The following is a 17,550-nucleotide window of genomic DNA, read 5'->3' on the forward strand; positions in this document are numbered from 1 at the left end:
GTGGGTACATCCCCTGTGAGTGCACAGCATGGGGATCACAGTCCCTTCCTGCCAGCCTTGCTGTCCCTACCTGCTGTTGCAGTGAGTGGCCAGGCATGTCACCATAAATCTGGACTGTGCCAGCAAAGCCCAGCAGCAGCCAAGAGTGATTATGGTCTGTTGCAGTCATTTACATCCAGTTGGTGATGACCCCTGTGTTATTCAGGAGCAGCAACTCCTGCCTTAACTCCCCATAAAGCCACGGTGCCTGCAGCAGCTGTTCCATATTAGTTACCTTGCATTATGCAGCCACCTTTGAAACCTGCCAGCACACAGCAGCATCTTTATTAACTGCAGCATCAGGTTCAGCTCACACATCAGCACAGCACTCACAGCTCTGCCTTGATGTGCTTGGATAAAGCAGGTCCTCCCCTGAGACACAGCAGCTCCAAAGGAGAGTTGATTACTCCTAAACCAGAGGGTGTGGAAGGAATGGGGAGCACCACGTGCATGTCTAAAGCCTCAGCAGGTTAGTGGGGACTTCTGATTTGGGATGGCTGTCACATCCCAGGGCTGGCATCCTCCCAAAGGCAAACTCACCAGCATATTACAAATGATTAACATGAAAACTGGGTCAACAGCATGCCTTCATTGCATTGCTGAGTGCAGAAATGTATTTCACACTGCATATTTAGCATGATGCTTTTGGTTGGTTTTCTTTCCTCTTGTCTGGTGTCATCATCAGAGTGAAGGAGTGGAAGGATGGAGTGGGATTTTTGCTGGGTGTAGTGACGCTGGAAGGTTTGTTTGTGGGGTTTTTCCCTAGATGATATCCGGCTGGAACTGCAGAACAATGCTGATGTTGTTGAGCAGCTGAACACCTTGGCTGCCCTGGCTGTGAACGTCTCCTCCTGCGTCTCCTTCAACCGCATCCGGGCAGTGCAGGACTTGGACGAGATGGAGGCGGTGGCCAAGGAGCTCTTCCTGAAGAATGAGCTGTTTGCAAGTATGTGACAGTCCCAAATCCCCCTGACAGTTACATTTTGCCTGATAGAGTGTGGGAATGCAGCATAAAATATTTGGCTTTTCACCAGCAGCTGTTGTCCTCACAGCTCCCAGCATGCTGCAGTTGATTTGGAGCCAAGTGTGTGTGGGACCTTTTCATACCTCCCCTTACACCTCCCCTGGCTGTGGTCAGCTGGTGATTCCTCTTGGTTAATTCTCAGTTTGAATAAAATCCCACAGCCCCAAGGTGATCTTTGTGCAGCCATTTCCTTTCAAGCTGCTATGGGAAAAGGTGCTTTAATCAAGAAAGGTATCACAGAATCATTCAGGTTGGAAAAGACCTTTAAGATCCTCAAGTCCAAATTTGAGACAATTCAATTTATTAGAAGGTCAAAAATCACTTGAGATATTCCAGCCCAGCACCATAATGGTGTATTGGATCTTCTAAGTCACACTTTTCACATTTGTGGGATTGGATTGTGGAATCAGACAGCAGAGAAGGGTGGAGGGAGCAGGAAATAGGAACTTACATTTGTATCATTAATACATTTAATATTTAAAGATTAGATCCACCCATAAATCCTGTGACCTGTTTGGTTTTATACTTTGATAGAAACTTCTGCTTCTCTTGGAACTTCAAACCCTGGTAATATTTGTCCTTTCCCATTTGTCCCTTCCCATAGTAGCAGTTTTCTTCTCTCTTTGTCCTCCCATCTATCATATGTTTTTAGATGGAATAATCAGGAAAAATGTTCTGGCTAGAAAAATTTCTGTGAAGAAGCCTTGTAAAAATGAGGAGTTCCTACATATCTGTGTGTGCTGTCAACTCTTAAGGAAATCCTTTTCCCTTTCTTTTGCCAGGTATCATTTTCAAGCTGCCTTCAAGGCCTGGCCACTCAGTTGCTGGGGGCCTGTCCCTCCCTCCTGTGCTCAACTACACCATCAGGATGAGCAGCAGGATCACTCAAACCACCAACAGGATCCGGGAACGCATCTGGACCGTGGGCCCGCACAACTCCACCTCCCAGAGCCAGATTTACAGCAGGGCCTTCATCTACATCCAGGACAGCATTGAAAGGGCCATCATTGAACTGCAGACTGGCAAGAAGCCAGAGGAAATAGCTGTCCAGGTCCAGGCCATGCCCTACCCCTGCTACAACAAGGACATGTAAGTTTGGGTGGCTTTTGCCTTCATGTTTGGTGCCAACTCATCTTGTATTCCTTAATACCATACTCACATAGCATAAAAATAATTTAATTCTGTTCAGTTGGGTTTTTTTCTCAAGGGGCTGAACAAAACAGACAATTTTTGACCCTAAGATGATCTGTTTAGTTGGCCTGATCTTTTGGTTTCAGTGCTCTTTTTATACCTGGATTGTGGTGGTAGCTGTAGGTTTTACAGCAGGTAAAACTCCCTGTCCCTGTTTTACTGCACATAGTGGGGTTGAGAGTTGGCAGAACTTGGTTAAGTATGAGTCTTGGCTTGTTCTGCAGGTGTTCACATGCAGACAATGCAGCAGAACTTAAAATATTGATTTTTTGGGGGGCTACAAAAGGGTGCCTAGGTTTATGAGCTTTACAGTGGCCAAACTGAGTGGAAAACACACAGGGAAGGGATTTCAGTGTCCATCAGGGAGCACTGGAGGATGTGCAGCAGAAGTACTGCTAGATGTGAGGATCACTGTGCCCTGACTGAGGGTCTCCCTTGGGGCAAAGGCATAGGCTGGACCCAGGAGCTTTTCCTACTGAAAAACCTCTGTGCCAACTGCATGAGCCAAAAGATTTTTTGGGAGCTAGAAGAAATCATTTAGGAGCAGAGCAGAGCTGTTCATCTCCTGTGTCAGCTGTCACTGCAGAGAGCTGGGCACCTATAACCCCTGCTCAGGGGAGCAGCAGGTGGGGCTCCCAGGACACAGACAGGAAGCATCCAAACCCAGTTCTGCAGCTAATTCCTGGGTTACTGCTGAGAGAGAGTTTTGTGCAGTGATTAACTGCCTGCTGGAAGCACTGACTCCAGTGCTCCCTGCTCCTTTTTGTTCTTGGCCTGCTGGGAAAACCACTTTGGGTTTCCCTCTCCCAAGCCCAGGTTCAGAGGGAGGTGTTTGCTCAATTAATAAAATACCTCAAGGCTTTGGATTTGCATTCAGAAGAAATCATCACAAAATGTCTCCTTATTGATTGTTATTGCACAGTTATCATCATGGAGAGAAAAGGGGGGAGACTATATAAATATATAAATATATATATATATATAACAGTACATAAGAGGTGTTGGGCTATGCTGAATTTTTAGGAGCCTTTCTGCTGAATTTTTAGTAGCCTTTCCTGGTTCTTTATAATTAAGGCTTCATTTGCACGGAAGCATTTCCTAAAATGATGGTTTATAGGAAATTTTCAGCTTTACAGGTAAAAGAAAAGTTTGAAAACAAATAAAATGTGAATTTCTCACTGTTATTGTACATTGTTCCAGGAATAACACTGGTTGTGGGTTTTAAGGCAGGTTTAGAAACTAAGGAGGAAAATAGAAGCCCTGCAGATACAATGAAGGGGAGGGGAGCTCCTGCTATAAAAACTTGCTTTCCATGTAAAAAGGAGAAATTTATTTTTGGCCTTTTTTTGGTGGTTTTTTTTTTTTTTTTTTTTTTTGTTCTCACATCTGGCACTGGAAGAAGGTTTTAACTGAAATGAGGAGCCAAGAAATGCCCTGGGTTTGTCTGTCCTGTGGGGTGGCAGGACAGACAACCTGTAGGAAAGCACCCCCATCCAGACTCCAACCCCAGGAAATGTGGCCTGATCATGAAATTTGGCCATTCTGTCTGGGGATTATGTTTCCAAGTGGAATGCAGCCCATCAGAGAGCCAGGAGATGCCACTGCCCTTGGTGCTTCCTGCTCCTGCCAGTGGTGCTGCTGAGCAAGGAAATCCCTCTGCAACATTAAAAAAAAATAAATTCTGAGCAGTCAGGAGTTTGATGAATAGAAAATCCAATGCAGTGGCAAAGGAGTCTTTTTTTTTTTTTTTTTTTGTAATTATTAATTTTACTCCACATTTTGAAATATAAGCATGTCTTTTCCTGTGCCTGAGTATTGTTCTGAAATATATATTCTTGTATAAAGCTTTAATCCCCAGAACATTTTGTATTCAGCTAAAGCCTGCTTTTGCCTTTTACAGGTTCTTAACCAGCGTGACCTACTCTCTTCCATTTGCTCTGATGGCTGCCTGGGTGCTGTTTATAGCTGATTTTGTTAAAACACTTGTTCAGGAGAAAGATCTGAGGCTTTATGAGGTATGGGGAAACTTTCTGGGGCGTGCAGAATTATAAACAGATTTTCCTTATTCGTGGTTAGTGTGTCTGATGTTCAATATTAAATGGAGCAAAACAAGCATTAAGGGAAATATTCCAGATACCTATTGTTTGACCTGCAGTGTGTGAATTCTGACATTATAGCCAAGCTCAAAGCCATGGAAATGCAGAGTGTTTGCCCTTCAAGTGGAGGGAATATTGCTTTGCAGTGCTGAACACAGGAAACATGGGCATCTCACAAAATTACAGGGTTTCTGAAGATTTAAAGCTCTCTAAAAATTGACTTTGAGTCATACCTACTGGGGACAAAGACATGAAAAGTGACTTATTTCCTATCCTTGAAGTTATTATACTTAATATTTCAGCAGGTGCTACATATTACATCAGCTCCTCTGAAATGAAGTTCTTCATTCAGGTTGCCTGTTGGGAAAGAAATGACATTGAGACATTGGGAATTTATTAAATGAACTCAGGTTTCCAGTGTGATCACTGTCAACAGAGATGAACAGCAAAGAACTTTTGTCAAACTAAGCTTCAGCAAGCAACAAAAGCTTTGAGCAGATTTGTTTTTTATCCAACACCATGGTAACAAATACAGATTCACCAAGAACACTTCCAAGAAAGGACACTCTGACCTGTGATGAGATGGAAAATGAATGAACCCCAGGGTGTGCTCCCTGGCAGCCCCCTACTCTAATTTAGGCATTGTCTCCAAGGACCAGGGCATCACTAATCTTTTTAGCTGTGTAGTAATCCACAAGAAAACATCAGCACATGTAGTCTCTTCTGCATTTATCAATACAAATTTACAGTTTCATGCAAATGTGGGGAATTAATTATCAGCTAATATAAATTAATATTTCTTCCTTCTGACCATAGCAATTTAGCTGTTATTTTTTTTGTCTTGGGGTTGTGTGAGAAAGGTCTGGTTTCAAAGACATTTGAGAGCTTTTAGGCTTAAGCCACTGGATCAATTATTATTTTTAAAAACAACCAAAAGGCTTTAGAAAAGTTACAAATCTTAGGCCAGGAGCTGCTTTGGAGCCTGTGGGCTGTGACATTTGATCCTTGCAGGTCCTGTCTGGGCTGTTCTTTTCCAGCAGACTGCTTTGCAAACCTTGGGCATTCCTGAAATGGGAGTGCAGGGTTTGTCCCTGGGTAGAACAAGCATGGTCTGGTTGCAGGCCCTGTCCAGAAGCTGGAAAAAGAAATAATTCAATATCAACAGAAAGATCTCTTCATTTCTCTGAAAGGCCACTTGTGATTGTTATTTTTTACCTTCCTCTGTGCAGTACATGAAGATGATGGGTGTCAATGCCAGCAGCCATTTCATCGCCTGGTTCATCGAGTGCGCCATCTTCCTCCTGATTACTGTCACCTTCCTCATTGTTGTCCTGAAAGTGGGTGAGATCCTTCCCAAAACAGACACAGCACTCCTGTTCCTGTACCTGATGGACTACAGCCTGTCCATCATAGCCATGAGCTACTTCATCAGTGTTTTCTTCAACAACACCAACATCGCTGCCTTGGTGGGCAGCCTCGTCTACATCCTCACCTTCTTCCCCTTCATCGTGCTGCTCGTCATCGAGAACCACCTGAGCTTCTCTGTCAAGAGCCTCCTGGTGAGTTCTGCTTCTCCTTATTCCCAGGCAGGGACCTCAGTACCCTCCAGCTCTTACTGTATCTCGTGCCTTTCTGAATTCCATCACCAGTGGTGACAGGCACGCTAGGAGAGCTGGCCACGGCCCTTTTGAGGGACACCTGGAATTAGCTGTGTCCCCTGACTGAAGGCACTCCTTGTGGAGTTTTAGTGAGTTCCCACCTGCCAGCTGGATCACAGTAGTTTGAGTTATGTACTTTCCCCTTTGGAATTGCAAAGGTAAATGGGCTGCTTTCACCCACTGAAAAACCAGGCTGTCTCAGTGAGGGGTTTGGGTAGCAGGGCCAGCTTTGCTCATTGCTGCTTCAGATCATCCTCTGGCTTCCTGTGTCTCAAATTCCTACCCATGGGAGTAGATGTAGAGCCTTGTTTCTTACCAAGGGGCAGAGTAGGTAGGTGTTAGGTTCCAGAAGCCAGACTCATCACCAGATTCAAGGAATGACATCTATTAATGCAAGTGGTAAAAGAATTAACCACATGGCTCCATGAGGTCATTCTTAAGCACTGCTGTATTTCAAAAGCCTAAAATAAAGTCCTGTATGAGGGAGGAAGCTGCATCCTGGGTGTGGAAGCAAAAGAAAGTCCAAGCCCTAAGGAGACATTTCAGCCTGTCACCAGGTAGCATTTCCCATCACAGGCCTGGTCCAGTGCTCCTTGTGACTGCTGGGGAAAAAACAAACCCAACACTCATTTTTCTGGCTATTGGAATAACCCAGTGAAGTACCTGATTGGTTGACTGACCTGACTTCTCTTTGAGATTAATTCAAATGTTTCTTGTTTTCAATTTTGTTCATTCCCCAGAGTCTGTTGTCTCCAACTGCCTTCAGTTATGCAAGTCAATACATTGCTCGCTACGAGGCACAGGGCATAGGTGAGTTTGTGGCTGACAAAGCCAGGCTTTGAGCTCTCCTGGGGCTGCTGTTTCACTGGCTGAGAGGGGTTCTGATTGTATTTCTCAATTCCTCTCTGCAGGACTGCAGTGGGACAACATGTACAAGTCCCCAATGATTGGAGACAACACTTCCTTTGGCTGGATGTGCTGGCTCATTCTGATAGACTCCTTCATTTACTTCATCCTGGGGTGGTACATAAGGAATGTTTTCCCAGGTAAGGATGCAAAGCATGGAGGGTGGTGCTGTAGCACCTCTTCTGGAGAACAGTAAACACAGAGCTGGCTGAGGCAGTGAGACAGTGCACACACACTCTGTCCCAGGCCAAAGGGAGCATGACTTTGTGGGTGTCTGAGCCTGTTAATGGCACTGGGAGAGCACAGCAAGGGAGAGTTAGGGTTTCTCAGCCTGTCACTTGGGTAGGTGGTCTCCTGAAGAAGCTGAAGCCAAGGACACAGGAGGGTGTGACTACAGGCTGGTGGGTGAGAGTGGAGCATGTTAGACTGCATTTGTCAGCTGAGTGATTTCGAGCTGTGTTACTTACATCATTTGGTTTCAAAAAGTAATTCCTGCCTTGGGCAAGAGCCAGTACATTTGTCTTTTGCTTTTCTTCCCCACCTAATGAAGCAGTCCACTGGCATACAGAAATCTACCCAGTGGAAAATGTAAAGTTTTCCTGCCCTCCAGCTATGGAGTTACTCAGAATAACAAATTAGTGAGTGCTTCCTATTGTGCCAATCAGAAAAAGTCTCTACAAAGTCCTGGTAGTGCATGAACATATCAAGAAATCTCTGTGAAGTTAATTTTTGCTATTTTGAGTGCACCCCAACAGTGGCACTTCCTGAGGAACAGACAGCTGAATGAGACTGCTGTTCCTGCAGGTAGATATGGCATGGCTGCTCCCTGGTACTTCCCACTGCTTCCATCTTACTGGATTGAGTACAACAGCTACCTGCCCTTCTGGAATGAGAAACAAAGATGCCTGCTCTTCTCCAAGCTGATGTTGAGGAAAGAAGTCACCCTCCCCAACAAGATATGTATGTGGATACTAGAAGGGGTATCAGTAATAACTTCTATTTTGGGTAAACAAAGTCGAATTTGTGAAGAGGCACCATACTCAGAAAATACCATTGATTGTTACTTTGAAGCACAGGAAAAATTGAAAGCTGTTACTCACATGAATGGAGATCTGGCCCTTAAATTATGTTTGTTCTTCCTATTTGTTGTGGAGAGTCAGTACTGATTTTCACACTCATATTCATGTGTGTTCTAGTTGGGCAGTTACCTTCCATGCCTGTCTCTCTGTGTAGAAATACACTTTGGTTTGGGCAAGCAAATACAGGTTTCCACTTGGCAAAGGGCACGTGTGCTTCCTTGCTTATCTCTTTAAATATTTAGCCTGTAAAATATTGAGATCACACATAAAAGCTTGCTGGTTGCACCTAACTGAAAATAACTCTGTAGTTTTGCTTCATGTTCTCTAACTTTCTGTGCTTGTCTGGTATAAATAAAGTTAGGTGCTCTGAAACACCTAAATATGAGACCTTTTCAGAAGTGATTAATGCCTGTTGTCAGGAGTTATTAGAAGCTTCAGAAGTAAAAAGGAGAAAATCCCAGAGAGTTCAAAATGATACAGATCCAGTGGCATGTTCTCAATATTCCTGGCTGAAAGGCACCTGCCTTTGCTGTATTTTGGTTTGCTCTGAGATGAGAAGAGTAGCACAACACCTGCTGCAGTGCAGTAAGTGTCCCTGACCCTTCTCTTTGGTGTCAAAGGTGCCCCCCACCCTCACGTGGAACCGGAGCCCACCGACCTCACCTTGGGAGTGTCCCTCCATGGCATAACAAAGGTTTATGGATCCAAAGCTGCAGTGGACAACCTCAGCCTCAACTTTTATGAAGGGAATATCACTTCCCTGCTGGGACACAATGGAGCTGGGAAAACTACAACCATGTGTGTATCCTTTAAAGCAGCTCTTTTTTATCCTGTGGGGTGTGGTTGGGTGAGCAGGAGGGCAAGTGGGGCTGTGCAGCAGTGGGAGACTGAGGAAGGTGCTTCACTAGGCCAAATCCCTCCTGTAGTTTCATCTTGGCCTCAGGAGTTCCTTCATCTGTTAGAATTCTTTAGGTTCTAAAAGGTCCTTTTCTGCCTAGGAACATTTTTAATCTGCTGAGATACCCCCCAGGTACAGCAGCTGTTCAGGTGTTGTGTTCCATGGCCCAGGGTTAGGTTGTTCTGGAGCCCATGGGGAGCTCATGCACACACCAAAGCTGAAGTGATACTAGCAAGAAAACTTAATAAAGACACACTTCAGCTGTCCAGAGTTGTGTGTTGGCTGGGCTGGAATGGCAGGGGATTAATGCATTGGCCTTTCAGCCTTGCTGTTTATAAATTATTATTTGACTTGTTAGATAACAGCACTAAAACAGACCTGTAGAACTTGATTTTTCCACTGATATATATGTGCATATCTCTGAAAGGAACATTAAGCTGATAAATAGAAGCCTCAGAAGAGCCAAAACCAGTAAGACAGATGTGTGCTTCACCTCAGCTTATTATCAATTCACCTCATATTCTGTTTGCAAAGTGTAGCAAAGGTGATATGCAGAAAAGTATAAAACCTTCCTGAAACTTAGCACGGGCTTCAAATCCTGAGTAAGGTCACAAGTTGCTGCTTTTAAATGATGGTTTAAAGTCCCAGGAGAGAGGGAAAACTCTGTGAAGGTGAAGGGTGGTCTGAGATGCATCTTGTCCCTTTAGTCCCTGCAGGACAGCACCAAAATTGAGCTGTAATGTGCAAGTAGTTATTCTGAGCAGAGGGAGTTTGACTCAGCTCCTGCTTGGTGGGTGATTATTTGCTTGAAGTAGATGAAAGTGCTGCCCACTGTGAGGTGTCTCATGGAGAAGTCCTCTCCCATTTCTCATGAATAATGGCAGTGAAATCAGGTCTGCATGCTCTGTGATTAGTCAGATGAAGAGGTGGATTTCAGTCTCAGCTGTGGTTACAAGATGAGGCCGTGTGGGCACTCCAGACAAGCCCCAGAGAACAAGGAGTAACTGCATTCTGTGAATTCCCAGTAATTAAACTGGAAGTCAAGGGCATTCCTGAGTGTGTGGGATGTGGGTCTGACCTAGGGAGAGGGAGGCTGCAGCAGGTAAAAGGAGAAGTGAGGAGTAGCCAGGGTGAGCTTGGAGCGTGGCCCTGCAATCCCACAGAGGGGAACAGGGATGGCCATGGATGTGCATTTGCCTCTGCTCTGCCAGAGCATGGCTGGGCAGCAGGACACACAGTGGGCAGTGGTGTCTGCCTGGAAGGAGTGGGAGGGGGATACAACAAAACCTTGAAAGTGGTGACAGCTCCAAGGCCACATGGAAAAAATTACCCATGGCTTCTTCCTTTTTCTCACTTCCCCTTTCTATTTCTTTTTCCTTCAGATCTATTTTGACTGGGTTGTTCCCTACATCATCAGGCACAATCTTTGTGTATGGCAAAGACATCAGGACTGACCAGGAGGTGATCAGGAAGAACATGGGGGTGTGCATGCAGCACAACGTGCTCTTCAACTACCTCACCACCAAGGAGCACCTGCTGCTCTATGGCTACATCAAAGTCCCTCACTGCAGCAAACAAGAGCTCTACCAAGAAGTGAAGAGGTATAAAAGTAGCAGAGAAGGGAGAGAGGGCTGTCAAAATGGTTGTGTGGTGGTGCCAGCCCCCCTGCAAAGCTCAAAATCGTGGATTGGAGGTTTTGTTGCAGCTCCAGCTTAGGGTTCAAATGGTGCCTTGCTCCAACTAGAGGAATAAATTGATACCTGTGCTGTAAGAAAACAATATCTCTTCTCCAGGGTGTTTACAGGCTGCTGTGGCAATTATTTGGAGATGAATTTATAGGCCTGAGGGGCTACTCCTTGCTGCTTTACAGTTTGCCCTGGGAAGAGATTTAATCAACCAGTCAGAAAGATGATGTTGGCTTTATTGGTTCTGCAGAGAAATGAAGCAGCCAGAACGTCCCAGGGAGTTTGGATCTTGGTGTCTCAGTTGATGGGGTTGAGCCTTTTACCTTGACTTGTCAGATGAAAACTTTGAAAACATCCTCAAAAATGTTTTAAATTAAAATCCCAGTGACTGACTGCAGGGTGACTCTACACTGTGACCACTCAGCAGAGCAGTCCATACTTGAGCAGGTTTTCCAGTTACAGTTTTTTCAGATATTTTCAGATTCCCTGCTTGGAAAAGATACATGAAGGACAACTTTTGGGAGTTGTTTTCCCTCTGTTTTGCAGGACTTTGAAGGAGACTGGGCTGTACAGCCATCGTCACAAGCTGGCTGGCACCCTGTCAGGGGGCATGAAGAGGAAGTTATCCATAGCCATTGCTCTGCTGGGGGGATCCAGGGTGGTGATCCTGGATGAACCAACCACGGGCGTGGACCCCTGCTCCCGGAGGAGTATTTGGGAAATCATCTCCAAGAATAAAAAAGGTACTGTGATGAGAGATGTTCCCAGAGACAAAGGGGATTTGTGTCACTTTACAAAGATGGTACCAGTGGATTTGAAGTGTGGGTTTTGGAGGCCAGAGGGAAAAAATTTGGCAGACTGGGATTTTGCAGTTCTGGAGGGGAGGTTGCTTTCTGTAAATTCACAGTGTCATTTAAAAAATAACTTCACCATAGAACACAGCTTACAATACTGTAAAATTTGTCTCTCTTGTTGCCTTTCATCCAATTTCACTAATAATTACCCAAAAATGCAGTTGATTTTCACCTGATACTCTGTGTTCCCTCATTCAGTGAGGCTTTCAGCTGTCTCACTCTTGAGATAAGGACAGATCTGACCAGAATGTGATAAAATAAAATTGCTATAAACATTTATTGTTTTGATTTAACAATGTCTGCTTCTTTGCCATGGGCTGATCCAGAGCAAGGGGAAGCTCTGGAACCCCTGCAATTATCTTGATGATATCATTGTGTAGGGAAATCCAGAAATTTTTGAGGAAGAAAAGAAAATAACCCAAATCCTTCTAAAATCCAGTTTGGCCATAAAACCAGGTGTCCATTCTGTGGTGACTGTGTTTTCCAGGCAGAACCATCATTCTCTCCACACATCACCTGGATGAAGCAGAAGTGCTGAGTGACCGGATCGCCTTCCTAGAGCATGGAGGGCTCAAATGTTGTGGCTCCCCTTTCTACCTGAAGGAAACCTTTGGGGATGGCTACCACCTGACCCTCACCAAAAAGAAGGTTTGTGTCTGAGCTGGTCCTAGAGCTCCTGGCAGCTCTGTCTCCAAGGGAGTCATCAGGGCTGGTTGAGGGATGTATGGGCAGGAGCTGAGTGATCTCCATGGCCTTGTGAAAACAGCAATGTCAGTGCTCTGCTTTGGTGAAAAAGAACAGGGTCTCCTTGAAGGTTAAAGGCAAGGGTGCAGCATGAGAACTCTGGAGTTCAGAGGAGTAAAGCAGATGGAAAGAGCACATCTGGCCTGGGGCAAAGTGTTCTGCTTGCAAGGAGTGGGGGATTCTGCTCTTGCTAGCATTTATTACAGTGCTGTTGGTAGCCCCAGCACACAGGTACCCTGAGAGACCAGCCCCTCTTCCAGACTGCTGGCACTGGAGACAGAGAAAATGAAAAAAGACCCATGAGCAAGCCCATTTTTCATGGGAAACAGAGTGACTTTGGGCTGGCAGCCACATTCTGCTCTGTGGTACTACAAACCTCTAGCACTGCAAAGTAGTTGGTTCAGCCCAACCTGCTGAGGTTATGGATGGACCAAGGTGGGAGACTGTCACACATCCCTTTTTCAAGGGCCAGAAACCCACTTTCATCTGCTTTTCATATTTACCCTGACATGCTGGATAGCTGGACTGACATCATGTACCAGTTATGCTGTGGGACAGGATTTGGGCTACATCCTGCAGGAGAAAGCTTGACCTTGCCACCTTCTCAGTGACCACAGAGTGTTTTCCTCCTTTTTCAGAACATGCTAGAGGAATGTGACACCACAGCAGTGACCTCCTTGATCCAGTCCTATCTCCCAGAGGCTTATCTGAAGGAGGATATTGGTGGGGAGCTGGTGTATGTGCTTCCCCCCTTCAAGTCCACGGTGTCAGGGGCCTACCAGGCTCTCCTCAGAGCCCTGGACACCAGCTTGAATGATCTCCACCTGGGTTGCTACGGGATTTCCAACACAACTGTGGAAGAGGTATGAGCTCAGGAGCTGCTGGATTTGCTGAAATGTCATGGAGATTCATTTCACAGCCCTGTGTGGCTCTGCTCCCTGGGCATGTTAGGAATTCCATGAGGCTTTCAGGCAGGGAGGAAGGGGTTACACTGAGGTACACATCTATAAATCTATGTATATACTAATGCTGTCTCACCTTGCTGACAGCCTTTTGATGTTTTACCCAGAAAATGAGGCACTGGAGTTTGACTGAGGAGAGAGTAACACAGGCACCTTTCTGCCCATGGGGAATCTCTGGTCAAATAAACACATTTAATTGCATCAGAAATAAAAAGGAAATTATGACCAGTGATGACCTGTGTCTTGCAGGAGGGAGAGAGGGAGATTGTTACCCTCCTGCTCAGAATTTCTTGCTTTCTTTTAAGATGTTTTCCTAAGGCAGCAAGAATCAGTTGGACATCATGTCCCATGTGCCATGACTGCACACTCCCAGCATGGAGGCAGTGGGATTGCCAGGAGCTACAGGGTGAATATCCCAGGGAAACAGGTTGGAGTTTCCACTGCTGCAGCAGAACAGAGATAGGAGGTGACAGGGAGCTGGACAACAATTTTATATGGAAAAAAAAAAGTTAATTTCTCTCACTCAAAGGGAATAGGAAGAGAATTATTGTACATAACTGCTGCACCAACTACAGCTGCAAAGCAGAAGAGTGGATTCTGGTAATTGTTTTGGTAAATGAAGTCATTTGAACAAATTTTCCTTCCTATTTTCTTGCTCCATAGGTGTTCCTCAATCTGACAAAAGAGCTTGTGAAGGACCAGCAAGAAGATGCTGTGCTGCCCCATCAGCTGCCTGGAGTCAGTGGTCACACTGGTGGTGACGAAATGTCTGTGAGCACAGACACCTTCACAGAAAGAGATGGTACTCAATCACTTACAGGGTTTATTCCAGATTTACTGCAGATGCAAACACTGACAGATGGACTGATTTGAGCTCCCTGTCTTCTTTCTTTGTTGAAAACCACATTTCACCCAGCCAGGAATCACAAAACTTATAAATCACTGGAAATACAGCACTCATCAGTCCTTCAGGTCCCCTGCTTTGGAATAGTCTGAATCACAGGATAAATTACTGAAGGGGTTTTATTTGCATCTGCCTTCCTTTAAATTGATCCAGGTTTTAATCTAATCAAATACAGCATGTGGGTGAAAGAGTGAATGTGTACCTCTGAAAGTAATTGCTGTCATAGATGTAGAGATTATTGTCCCATAACTAGTAGAATTGGAAAGAAACTTCATGGAAATCCTTCAGTCTGCTGGAAAAGCAGCACAGCTCTGAGCTGGGTCCTCCTTGATGCTTTTTGCTGTGCCCCAGACATTGCAGTTTGGTAAAGGAGCCCAAGGGAGCAGACAGTGGGGTCAATTCAGAAGAGAACCAAGATACAGCACTATCCCTGGGGGTCTGAGACCTCCTAAAGGTGGCCCAACCCAAAAATGAGACATACCTGGCTGCAAGGCTTTCTTGGGTTAGAAACTGTACTTATAACTACACCATTTGTAGTCAGGAAAGCATCCAAGGGGCAACACAGAGGTATTTTTGTGCTTCTCAAAGCTGACCTGCACTGTAAATGTTACTGTAAACCATCACTCATGTAGAAAAGGGTTTTGTTTCATCCTTAAAAAGACTGAAAAGGATTTGCTTCATGGTGTATTCTACAGGTTAATATTTCATAAAGAAGAATAGCTGGCACAGGATTTGGCTCTGCTTTTAGTATACCACAAAATGTGTCCGTGCAAGAGGCCCAGTGGTTTGTGCTTGTTTTTTTATTTCAAGTCTAATTCTGTTATTTATTTTTCTGAGGACCTGCTTTTTAAATTATGAAAAATTTCAGCTTGCAAATCTAAAAGAAAAATCTATTTTGCCTGAAAGTTGATGTGAAAAGGTTGGATGTAGATAACCTATTTCATCTGGAAGCCTGTGTTTCTCTTGCAGGGTCTCACACTGAAGGTCACTACACGCACACATTTGAAATTTAACAAAATACTGGTGTTACATGAGCTCATGACTGGAATCCTGTCCCACACCTGATCCTGTGTTTGCTCCACCTTGGTAGTTTGGATTTGCCATCTGTAAAATTGTGCAGGAAGTGAAATACCCTCCCAGAGTGCTCTACCCATCACTGCCCTGCCTTGCACAAACGCTGAGCCATGACCCAGTGCCATCCTTTGTGCCCAGACCAGCTCCTGATCAGGTCCAATCTCCCCATCACTGCCTTGCCTTGCACAAATGCTGAGCCATGACCCAGTGCCATCCTTTGTGCCCAGACCAGCTCCTGATCAGGTCCAATCTCCCCATTGCTTCCCTGCCTTGCACAAACGCTGAGCCATGACCCAGTGCCATCCTTTGTGCCCAGACCAGCTCCTGATCAGGTCCAATCTCCCCATCACTGCCCTGCCTTGCACAAATGCTGAGCCATGACCCAGTGCCATCCTTTGTGCCCAGACCAGCTCCTGATCAGGTCCAATCTCCCCATCACTGCCCTGCCTTGCACAAATGCTGAGCCATGACCCAGTGCCATCCTTTGTGCCCAGACCAGCTCCTGATCAGATCCAATCTCCCCATCACTGCCCTGCCTTGCACAAATGCTGAGCCATGACCCAGTGCCATCCTTTGTGCCCAGACCAGCTCCTGATCAGATCCAATCTCCCCATCACTGCCCTGCCTTGCACAAATGCTGAGCCATGACCCAGTGCCATCCTTTGTGCCCAGACCAGCTCCTGATCAGATCCAACCTCCCCATTGCTTCCCTGCCTTGCACAAATGCTGAGCCATGACCCAGTGCCATCCTTTGTGCCCAGACCAGCTCCTGATCAGGTCCAACCTCCCCATTGCTTCCCTGCCTTGCACAAATGCTGAGCCATGACCCAGTGCCATCCTTTGTGCCCAGACCAGCTCCTGATCAGATCCAACCTCCCCATTGCTTCCCTGCCTTGCACAAATGCTGAGCCATGACCCAGTGCCATCCTTTGTGCCCAGACCAGCTCCTGATCAGGTCCAATCTCCCCATTGCTTCCCTGCCTTGCACAAATGCTGAGCCATGACCCAGTGCCATCCTTTGTGCCCAGACCAGCTGCTGATCAGGTCCAAGAGCCTGCGGGGTTTGCCGCTGCTGCTGAAGAGAACCTCAGCCCTGTTCATCAAGAGGTTCCACCACACCCGGCGGGACGTGCGCGGCTTCATCGCCCAGGTCATCCTCCCCGTGCTCTTCGTGATGGCTGCCATGGGCCTGGGGACACTGAGGACCAAGGAGACCGAGTACCCTGAGCTGCCTCTGTCCCCCTCCCTGTATGGCACGGCTGACCAGGCAGACTTCTTTGGGTGAGTGCTGCTCCTTGGGGCCCCGTGATGCTCTGTGAAGGCTGACCTGGAACAGAGGCCAGACAGAGTTAAAGAATAAAGCAGGGATTTATTAAAAGGTCTCCATGGATCTCCAGGGCTGCACCCAAGATGGACCAAAGTAATCACAAAATGGACACCTGGTCCCAGGGTCTCTCAGTTTTATGAGTTCTGCTCCATTTCAATATTGGAGTTAATTGTCCAATTACAGCCTTAGGTTATGAAGTCCCATCCTTCTTGTTTTTCTTCTTCAGTCCATGTTGTTCATGCTCTTGGACCTGAAATTTGGATCGTTTGTCCTCCAGCAAGAGAAGGAATTTTTTGTCTCACTACTCTGTGAAGAGAGCTTACTATCCCTTAATGTGAAGCTCAGAACTAGACACTAATGCAGTACAGAATCTGAAAAATATAAAAGCTAAAACTTGAGGCATGACCCTACTCCCCTTGGTTCAGGATGAGCCCTTCAGGGTTATTTCTGAGCACAGCCAGTGTCCTACACATAGGACCAGTAGTTATGTTGTGCAGACAATACAGAGAAACCCTGTTCTCAAGGGGTCTCTGAGGACATGGCTTGGCTCAGACCAGAAAGCTTCAGAAAAACAACCTCTCAATTGGATTTAACTATGAAATGTCTGAGGAATGTTCTTGGTATTTCCCATTGGAGTCTTTCAGCCCCATAGCAGCCATAGGGATTTTATTAATGTACACATATATGCTCCTCTTCCAGTGTGAAATGAGGGACCCACATCAGTTGCAACCAACATTGCAATTCTGGGATCAAATTCTATCCATCTTGTGAGCATTTCCCTCCTCTCTGTTAGCACAGGATGTTCTTTCCTGGTCAGGCCCTGCTGGTCCAAGGCACACAGGCAATTGGAAGAGCATGTGCTTTTCCAGGGTCATTAGGATGCCACCACTGAATTATTTCATTCTTCTTAAAAATCCTCTTACCAAAACAACTATAACTGGTATAATTTGGTTTTCATGCTGTGAACCTCTTTCCTTCTCCAGTAATTCTCAGCTCTAAGTCAGAAATACAAAACTTAACTCTAAAGCCATCTGCTCTAGGTGTTCTTCCCAGGATTCCTCACACTTTTCCACTTCAGTCCTGCTAGATGGGGGAATGAGCCAGAGTTG

General features: G+C 45.7%; 1 protein-coding gene across 3 annotated transcripts in view; it reads left to right on the forward strand.

Moving 5' to 3' along the window:
* The window catches only part of ABCA12 (ATP binding cassette subfamily A member 12), an 81,617-nt gene that overhangs the window by 41,288 nt on the left and 22,779 nt on the right, over positions 1-17,550 (forward strand). For 2 of the 3 annotated variants that reach the window (XM_059868217.1, XM_059868215.1), the window contains exons 22-35: positions 806-985; positions 1,846-2,152; positions 4,155-4,269; positions 5,580-5,909; positions 6,749-6,818; positions 6,920-7,054; positions 7,719-7,874; positions 8,614-8,791; positions 10,274-10,492; positions 11,123-11,319; positions 11,918-12,078; positions 12,813-13,037; positions 13,800-13,938; positions 16,143-16,395. In XM_059868217.1, the coding sequence (XP_059724200.1) occupies positions 806-985; positions 1,846-2,152; positions 4,155-4,269; positions 5,580-5,909; positions 6,749-6,818; positions 6,920-7,054; positions 7,719-7,874; positions 8,614-8,791; positions 10,274-10,492; positions 11,123-11,319; positions 11,918-12,078; positions 12,813-13,037; positions 13,800-13,938; positions 16,143-16,395 (2,665 nt within the window). Of the gene's footprint in view, positions 1-805; positions 986-1,845; positions 2,153-4,154; positions 4,270-5,579; positions 5,910-6,748; positions 6,819-6,919; positions 7,055-7,718; positions 7,875-8,613; positions 8,792-10,273; positions 10,493-11,122; positions 11,320-11,917; positions 12,079-12,812; positions 13,038-13,799; positions 13,939-15,875; positions 15,892-16,142; positions 16,396-17,550 lie in introns of all 3 variants that reach the window. The other variant, XM_059868216.1, reaches the window with a different exon arrangement.

This window comes from Haemorhous mexicanus, chromosome 26 (genome assembly GCF_027477595.1).
Source record: "Haemorhous mexicanus isolate bHaeMex1 chromosome 26, bHaeMex1.pri, whole genome shotgun sequence".
Taxonomy (NCBI): Eukaryota; Metazoa; Chordata; class Aves; order Passeriformes; family Fringillidae; genus Haemorhous; species Haemorhous mexicanus.